We start from the raw sequence: 10,141 nt of genomic DNA on the forward strand, positions 1-10,141 counted from the left end.
ATAAATGTGGTTTTGAAACAAGTATAAATGTGGCTTGTAGACGTCTCTACCTTATAATATTCCCTCTAACTCTAGCACACTCTATTCTAATTCTATACTTAAAAAAAAACTTTTAGACTTGTACTCTAATAATTTACTAACTGCTTGTTTTCTTTAAAAAAAACTAACATTAGCTTCTTTATTTTTTTTGTATTCTATCTATTTGTTTTCTTTTTATTTATTATGCAATTAACAAAAGCAAAAAAGGCCTCTAACACTAGCTTGCTTTATTCTTTTTCTATTCTATCGGTTTTCTTTTTTATTAATTATATAATCAAAAAAAAATATCCTTGCTATGTGTACTGCATTAAGTTAACTGGGAATTGTTATAGCACTTGCATATTCAATTCATTGCTTTGAATTCATATTCAATTAAATTCTTATTCAATTCAATTCATATCATTGCCCTTTTGTTGAATTTGATTGCTTCTATTGTCCTCATTTGTAAGTCGCTTTGGATAAAAGTGTCTGCTAAATGACTAAATATAAATGTAAAATAATATCACCATATACACATGAATAAACATCAGAAGATATGTTGAAAGAAAAAGTACAACTTAGTGAAATGCATCATGCCTCACAATCACTTAATCAGTGTTTTAATTGTGGAAAGACGTCAATAAAAGTCCACAGCAAAAACAACACTGGAATATAAATATATATATACATGAACTATATAATTTTGTTGAATTACTACAAAAAAGAAATCACCCGAAAGAAAATCTATTGAACTATTTATAGAATATATGTTTGAGAATGATAAGACTTCTGTTTGAGTAAGATAATTGTGTGATTTTTAAATACACAATACAAGCACACAGTTTTAAAGAGTCAGTGTGATGTACCTGAGTGATCCCTCTGCTGGATCAGGTGAGCAGAGCCTGCGCCGAACTCTGCCCTCTGTGCTTGAGGAAAACTGAGCGTTATGACCTTTGATGCTTCCTGAATAACACCTGACAGGACAGCTGTACTGGGTTTTGGGGGTTCAGAACAGAGACCAACCTGAAAACACACAGCACAGAAAATGCAACAATCATGAGTAATAGAAAATCGATAAGAGTAAACACATTCAAGTCATCCCTGTGCTCTGTATAAAATCTATTTGTCAACCCTGTGCTCTATATAAAATCTACTGTATTTAAATGCATGTTTACATGGTAGACTGTACCTTTAGAACTAAAAAAATACAATAATTGGTGACATCTGATCTTAAGCATCTTAAATTTCTGTTTTCCAATATATAGTGCGAAGAACATCCATTGTGTTGATGCTGAGACCATCAGAGAAGCACAGAGCTGTTTTGCCCACCCATGTGACAGACCCTCAGATTTACTGTGGACTAGTGACTTGAACCACAAAGGAGCACAGAGGAGACTCACATACAATAAAGTGCTCATAAAACAGGCCATTTAGTGGTGTTTTCCACTGCTGGACTTACCGATAAGACAACGGAGAGAGAAACACACTGAAAACACAATGTCAATAGGCTTATATCCATGCACTTCACCACACATTGACAGCTGTACTTGCATATACGTATACCCAGTGAACACAACGCACGCACGCACACACACACACACACACGGTGGCTTAGGTGTGAGGTAATGGGTTTTGTGTGTTGAAATCTAATGGAGGTCAAATGACTGTCTCCTCTTGATAAGTCCCCGAGACACTAAATCATACTGAACAACCTCAACATGACCTCTGAGTCTTTTGAATAAAATCCCCCATTTTCAAACACAATCAATATTATTACAGGATCAATACCAGAAGCAGATCATCAGATCTCAATTAGCAGTTTTACCAGCCTATGGTTACAATTTCCACATAAGAGAAATAAAAAATATATATTTTTTCAAAATATGTTTGCTTTATTATACTGTATACAATGATGATAATACTGTGATTTATGAAAAATGTTGACTGATTAATTTGATCCCATGATTTGTAAATAAATGTTATATATTTCTGTCTGAATTTTAAGTGATTGGAAGGCCATCTACATTTCTACATTATAATTTATCATACACTTGTATTTAAACACACATAAGAAGCCACAAGTAAGTCAATAATGGATTAAAGTGAATGAACCCTGTCTATCTCAAGCTGTTGTGTCTGTTAAAGCAGAGGCAGATGGCCAGGGCATGTGGGTGAAGAACTTAATGAGCATTAGAGAAAATGCAGAGAAATAGCCTAAAATTAGCTACATTAAATAATTACCAGCGTTGCTCTTTAAAAACAGGGGAAATGTAACGATGACCTCTTATTTAACAGCAAAGGTAGATATGACATCACATTCTTTTTTTAATCCTGTTGATGGCTGAGGGCCAGATTTGTTTCAGGTCACTTTGTCATTTGACACTGTTCTGTGTTTACTAACTGTTTTCTACATTGAAGCAATGTATGACCTTCTCAGACAAATAAACAGAACACATTTCATCAAAATAAATGACAATACCAATTAGGCTGTGAATCGATATAAGTATTTAATCAATTTAAATATATAATTCTGTGTTTTATTTTTCATAGATAATGTGCTGCATTCAATTCCTTTTAAAGGAAATTATTTAAAATAAATGCAGAATTACTGTATTTTAGCAATAATTTGTGCATTAACTGTATAAAAAAGCATTTGTTTAGTATGCAAATAATATAATGATTTGTACAAGTAATGCTTTTGTATGTACACTGCTTATTGTCTCAGTTTGTTCGCTAGTGTTTCTCTAAAATGGTTTGTTGTCTGAGGCAAGCCCTTTCTGCAGGCCTTTCATTGGAGGAAAAACATTACAATCAGAGAGAGCCCTCAGTTTGAAAATGAGCTGGTGCTGCTAAACGGAGGGCTGTGATTATGGCGGTCACAAAAGAGATTCTGCATTTATATTGTGTTGACTCAGCCTGAGCAGTCTAAAAATAGCTCTCGCCGACATCAGAGCACGCACAGAAAAGAGACAGGCCTGCTGATACGAGGGAGAGTATGGCACTGAATTCACGTCAACCTTTAAATGAAGGGAAAAAAGCATAAAACAATAAACACAGTCTGTGAAACCAACCTTTGCTTCAAGGCGAAGTCGATCGATAGTATTTTCAGCTTCTGCATACTTGGTAAGCAGCCTGTTATAGTCCTCCTGTGAGAAAAAGAGAGAGAGAGGAAAAAATAAAAGACATAGATAAAGAAACATAACAGATGGCTTCATCTTGGATAAATCAGCATCATTCTGAGTGTCAATGTTTGTAATGCTACACTCCCTACATTAAAATAAATAAATAAAATTCATCAAAACAGTGCACAGACTGCAAAGGGAAACTGAATACCAAAATGCAATTCAATTTAAACTTCCCTCTCAAATATCGACCAGCATTTTAACATCTTGTACTACTTTTGCAAATATGTAAAATATGTAGAATATTACTGTTTAAAATGTTTATTGTTGCATACTGCATATGGTTTGATTTGCTTCCACAGTATAGACCCTTTTCAAAAGTTTGGGGTCAGTATATATTTTTTTAAATTCCGAAACAAATATTTAATATTTAAGAAACTAAGAAATATTAATATCTAAGAAACGTTTTTTATTCAGCAAAGATGCATTAAATTGATCAAAATTGACAGTAAAGTCATTTATCATGTTACAAATGATTTGGATTTCAAATTAATTATGTTCTTTTGAACTCTCCATTCAAAGAATCATGAAGAATGATTTCTGAAGAATCATATGACACTGAAGAGAGCTTCTGAAAATTCAACTTTTATATCACAGAAATAAATGACATTACAAAAAATATTAAAATAGAAAACAGTTATTATAAAATGAATTGTAATAATATTTCACAATGTGTTTTCTGTATTTTTTGTGAGCATAAAGAGACACAAAAAAAACCTTAAAATAGAAAACAGTTATTATAAAATGAATTGTAATAATATTTCACAATGTGTTTTCTGTATTTTTTGTGAGCATTAGAGACAAAAAACATTTTTAAAAAAATCTTACCGACTGTATACTACTATGCAGTAAATAGTATACTACTGTAGTATTTCACTTTAAACAGCATGTTCATGATTTACTCCTTATATACCTGCAGCTGCTGCATCAGTGTGCTGGCCTGCTGGGGGCAGCGGAACTCCTCTGGTACTGTGCTGTGCAGATGCTTGTGGGCCCCACTGATGGAGGGGCTTCCTGGAGACCCATCAGAGCTGCTCAAAAGGACCTCTCTCACAATCTCAGCAGGGGACTTGAACACTACAGGAAGATCCGGCTGTGAAGTTCTATCTTGAGAAGGTTGACGGCTTTTAGGAGGTTTGTATCCACTCTTTTTCGGAAAATGTACCCTCGGCTCCACTTTGGAAAAATCAGGTAAAGGGTGACTCAGCTGTCCTTTCCTAAGAATACATATACATCAATAATCAGTTCAAAAATAATGCTAAATTGGCTCAGTATGGACTAATCACATTATAGGTTTAATGTACTTTATTTAAATAATATATAATATTTCATATGTGCATGTATTTTTTATGACCATTTCTAATATTATTTTTCATAATTTTTTTATATTTACAGAGAGATTAATATATTGTGTATTAATTAGAGGGTCACATTAATCAAATAATGAATTTGTGTCTATTTTTCACCTCACCTGACGTCATCTGGATCAGTGTGAGAGGTTTTGGAGGTTCTGTGGTTCTTTATTGCTGAAGACCGGTGAGGTGTAGGAGGCGGCGAACGCTCTGAGGGGGAGACGCTTGCTTTAGAAATGCACTGCGCTGGAATAGAAACCTGATCGTCACAGGAAGCTGGGTTTGTTTTTCTGGGAGAGGGCGTTGGAGGCTGGAGATTGTTGTTAGGACTGTGTAGCTCTACTTTTTCTCCACTCGTACCATCTTGGAGTGTTTTTCCAAGTCTGATTTTTATTACAGGGCTTCTGGCTGAAGTTTGAGGTGTGACCTTGTGTTTAATCTCCTCCTCTTTTGATTTAACCGTGTGGTATGTTTTAGGGGTGCTAAGAGACGACTCTGCCCTAGTGTCCGCCTCTGGAAAAGTCTCAGCTTCAATTCCACAGTTATTCATCAGTTCCTCTGAGGATAAATGGGGAAAACTGATGGGATTAGAAGTGTTTCGTGAGATACGGTGTGAGACTGGCAGAAATTGCCGATTGGTTTCCTCAAGTCCCTCAGAATCACTTTGCTCAGAATGCTCTGGGATTCCTGAAACTGGAATATTTTGAGAGATCTCACTGTAATCACAGCTCTTCAGCCTTTCAAACATAGATGCCATCTCTTCTGTGACAGGAAATGTTTGACCCATGAATCTCTGAGCATCTTCACACGTTTCTTTCTCTTCTGTTTCCTCATCAGTCACGTCTAGCACTGTGTCTCTCTGCGGGAAAGAGTTTAATTTGTGACTGTGGATTATTGGGCTCCCTGTACTGTCCTCATCATCAGTCCAATCTTCCAACAAAACACTTCGGTCATCATCTGTTTTGTGTTCTTCCTCTAAAAAAAAGAGAGAAAGTGAATGAAAACTTTTTAGACCATATGGAATATTGTTATGATACTTATACTACCATTTAAAATGTTTTTGTCTCTTACACTCACCAAGCCTGCATTTACAGTATTTGATCAAAAATACAGTAAAAACAGTTTGGACGTGCACATTGCAATATCGATGCTGAAATGATAAATCATGCAGCCCCATCTCGGAATGCATAAAAAAAATTCTTAATTTGTGTAAGATGAACGAAGGTCTTACGGATTCGGAACGACAAGAGGGTGAGTAATTAATGACAGAATTTTCATTTTTGTGTGAACTATCCCTTTAAAGAACAGTAGTGTATCTATGTATAAATTATCCCTTTACACAAAGTTTAAGTTGTGAGCCCTTACGCAGAGATAGAGAGCCAGTGGCCTGAGAGAGCGGCTCAGAGTCCAGCAGCTCACTCAGGTGACAGCTTATCTCCTCTAGTGCAGGTGGTGGTGGCCCATGCTCAGGCTCAGGGGTCTTCACATCCCACAACAGGTCTTCTGCCATCTCCTCCTCTCGTTCCTGATTGACACAATCATGAGATGGTTATTAAACAGTTGCAAGTTTAAAAAAGCACCATTAACCAAAAACCAGAAACATTAACCAAATGTTTCTAATTAAATACAGTTGAACTCTGGCAAGTGTTTTTAAGTGTAATGAGATTCTTCTGATGAGGAGCCCTGGAGAGATTGCTCTAAATGACCAATAAATGTGCAGATATCAATCAAACATCTCTGAAGTCCTCACCTCCTTCTGCCCTTGACTCTCTGCCAGACCAATGATGCCATTCTCATCCATCTGGCTTTGAAAGTCCTCATCGGGTTCTTCATCCCAGCTGAAGTCCGATCCGTCTGGGCTTGAGGGAGAGGAGTACGCTGGGGCTGGTGTCCACACCAGAACCCCTGCGGTGGTACCACCTCTGCTCCGCTCCATTACCGGTCTCTTTATCACTCTCTTTTGTTCCACCTTGAGCTCCTATACCACCTGCAGCTCAACATTGATATTGATGTCATCTCTAGTAGCTGACAATTTATGAATGTTCTATGAACAGCCTGCGTAATGTCCACTCAAGGGTCATCATTTAACATGACCTGAAAAACAGAAATATCATATTTTATCATTATCATTGACCAGCTTATGCATTACCAACAACCGTTCATGAAATATAAAACAGAAAACATTTCACAAAACTAATTACATCAAAGAAAAATAATTATCAACTGTTTACAGAAACATTAACAGATAATAAATCAATTCAAGCTGAAGGAGGAGGTGACTAAAGAGATACCCTTAAGCGTCTGGGTAACGCTTTACAATAGTCTAATTAATGCTGTCATTCATGTACCGTAGCTCAGTGCTAATTGAGCATGATGAAAGGTTATGCAAAGTCTGTAAACAGATGCTCTCAAGTGGAACCTAAAAAAAATCTGAATAAATAATGCAGTTCTTAACCTGCTTCATAAGCCCTAAGAGAAAGCAACAGAGCATAAACTTAAAAACAGCAGATATATTTTGGTCTTAGCAAATTCAAAATTAAATACTTAGTCACTACAATCATAAAACATTATTATACCTCAAGTTGTATGTAAACGTTAAGACTTTGACATCAAGATTGGGCAAAAAAAAAAAAAAAAAAAAAAAAAAAAAAAAAATTCCCCCTCACGCCCTGATTTTTATTAAGAATAAATATTCAAAATATAGAATTAAAATTAAGAATTAAAATATATACTCTAGTTCCAAAGTCTGGAGTCACTAAGGATTATTCAGCAAGGATGCATTAAATTGATTAAAAAAATACACTAAAGACATTTAAAATATCAATATATATATTTATTATAAATTAATGCTTTTAATTATTACAAAACTACTACACATTGTTACATTTTCAGATAAACATCATTTACTATTTTTAATTAAAAAAATGTGCTTTACTATCCGATTTTACTATAATGTAGCATAAACAAGTACACACACACACACAATTATTTACAAACTTTAATTAAAATATATTGTTTAACTATATTTTTTTATTTTAATATATTTTGTTTTTCGAGAACTTCACTTTTGTCTTTTCAATGCGTTTTTTTTTAACTGTTCATATTAGACAATAAGTAAACAATAGTCTAGGAGGTGAATCGTATGTAGGAGATGTTCCATCTAGAACACAACCTTCACAGGGCCCTTGGTCACCATGGTGACCACACAACAACAATCTCTGCCTTGCACTGCCGGTCTTTAGGCATCAAAGCATCATTCTAAGAACAGCCAATCAGCATTCAGAACACTGCTTCACGGCAAAGATGAATAGCTGGGAAAGAACTTTCACATGAACTATAACAAAAGGCCCTTTTTTAAGAAAAGCAACGTTCCATTTTAAACCAAACTAAATTTGGTTTACGAGCCTTAAATTGTGTCGCTGCCACATCCAGAGCATAGCTGTGCATACTTGTCCTTTTTAAAATTTAAACAAGTGCTTTGGGTCTAAGATATGAGCTAGTCATATTCTGAAAAATTGCAAGTGACCCTGAAAAGACAAGCACACACATTCTTGTAATCTCTTAACTACAAGAACGGATATCTCATGTCGTCACGTCCTGTGTGTAGCAGACCTATTTGTGTGGATGTAACTTTTGTTTGTTGCGACTAACTAATTCCACAGAGACACACAAACCGTAGCAATCTGTCTGCATCCTCGGCGAGCGTGAACACAAATGTAGTCGCCGAGGGAGTCTGCTAATCTCCTGAGTGCAGTGTGTTCTGCAGCAAACCTTAATTAAACGCTTGTCTAAATCTCCACCATTCATTCAGCGAGCCTGTGGTGAGCTCAGCCAAAAGCAACACGTATCCTTAATATAGATCGTTCACTGTTACTGTACTCAAAAGCCTACATTACAGTGCCCCCACACACAGATAGAGCTCAACAGGATTAATAAGACGAACAGTGAGCACTAAAGCTCCTTAAGGGCCAAGAAGATCCACAGGGTCTGAGGACGAATATCTGTGTTGTGATCAGACAGGCCACATGACCAACTCTAAAAAAAATCCTTGAGCATCACTTCTTGGTTGAAATGGCATGTTAGGAATGATTTGATCATCATTTGAAAAATGTTCTGTTCTGTATTATCCTACATTTATTTCTAGTTACATTTTTTTTCAGTAAGAAATGTACTGAAGATCTATAATCAATCACTGATTCTAGTTCATATCTCATGTAAAGTAAACATACGCAGATTCATGCATGTAAAGTCCTTGATTAGAAATAGAAAATATACCTCTCTCTTTCATTTATGTTATGTATAATTATAACAACTGCAAAACATTGAAATAAACAACAACTGGGTAGTTGATTAACAAAATTAATTTGAATCAAATTTTAGCTCTTTGCATATTATATTCATATAATAAATTGTACACACACATAATAATTATAAAATAACATGTCAAGGCTGCAACGATTAAACAAAATTAGATATCACATCACATAATATATGTTGTATTTCATTACATACTATAATAAATAATAATAAAGCATATCCAAAGGTATTATATCATATATAATATAGTATATACATGGTTCTGAAATATAAATACTATATAAAATTTATGATTCATTTATTAGTATTATATGTTATATAGGAAGCTCTTGTTTCTTAGTTATAGGTATAACACACTTGTACAACTTGACCAACGAGCAGAAGGAGGTTTAACCTGTTGATCAGGAGCTATTCAGCAGTGAAGCACAAATACTGTTTGAGACATGCAATCTGTTATGAGGAACTTTACCATGCAAAGCTCCCCTGACTGTAGTGTTTTAGCATTGCTTACCTTGAACATTATCACTGTCTTCCAGGGCAAAAGCAGCGCTCTTTTGTGAATGCATGAACTTCAGACTGTTGCCTTGAGAACAGCACATAAACTAACACCACCAGCCCGTCCTTCCATCACCAAGCGACGAGGCAAACATGGACTTCTCTCCTGCTTTTTGTCAGTTGCATGTAAGGTAACTCAAAGGTCCAGGTTGCTTTTACTTTTACTTTTGTTGTTGTCCCAATCTTCAGATCGCGTTGTGCTCCTCAAGCTCTGCCAAAATCTCTGCAGCTCGCTCCATGCGAATAGTTTAATTTCACTTCACACTTAAATATTCAAGTAAGGGAAATGTGCCAAGTTTTTGTGTTCTAGGGTGGAAATCTTTAACTTTTCTTACATGAAAACCCCTAACACGCTGCAACAAAGACGAAGGATTAATTAATTATGCAGCATTACATCTAAGAAGAGCGAGACGTTGATTTGAAGGCGGGGCTTCGTTGTCAAAGTAAACAGAACGCTGGATTGAGCGTTTTGATTGGCTCCTCGACGAAGAAGGCGGGGTTTACAAAAGTAAAACTCCATTCATATTGTCAGCGTAACAATTACTATGAAACTATTAAATAGTCATTCTCTTTAGGATGTCCTCGTATAGCTGGACACAGAGCAACATGCTTATTTATAGTCACGAATCAACGTACTATAAATCGTTTGTTGTGATACCATTGATAGCCACATGGTGGCGCCATAAAATAGCTATTCAAACTACGCAGCTGTCAGTA

The 10,141-nt window shown here is 35.6% G+C and overlaps 1 protein-coding gene across 1 annotated transcript in view; it reads right to left on the reverse strand.

The window, feature by feature from the left end:
- akna (AT-hook transcription factor) overlaps positions 1–9,857 on the reverse strand; it is a 21,982-nt gene extending 12,125 nt beyond the window's left edge. The window contains 7 exon segments of the mRNA XM_042748509.1: positions 885–1,041; positions 3,090–3,164; positions 4,114–4,417; positions 4,672–5,527; positions 5,918–6,077; positions 6,303–6,646; positions 9,381–9,857. Of these exon segments, the coding sequence (XP_042604443.1) occupies positions 885–1,041; positions 3,090–3,164; positions 4,114–4,417; positions 4,672–5,527; positions 5,918–6,077; positions 6,303–6,488 (1,738 nt within the window). The 5' untranslated portion in view covers positions 6,489–6,646; positions 9,381–9,857.
- Positions 9,858–10,141: the final 284 nt, after the last annotated feature.

This window comes from Cyprinus carpio, chromosome B21 (assembly GCF_018340385.1).
Source record: "Cyprinus carpio isolate SPL01 chromosome B21, ASM1834038v1, whole genome shotgun sequence".
Taxonomy (NCBI): domain Eukaryota; kingdom Metazoa; phylum Chordata; class Actinopteri; order Cypriniformes; family Cyprinidae; genus Cyprinus; species Cyprinus carpio.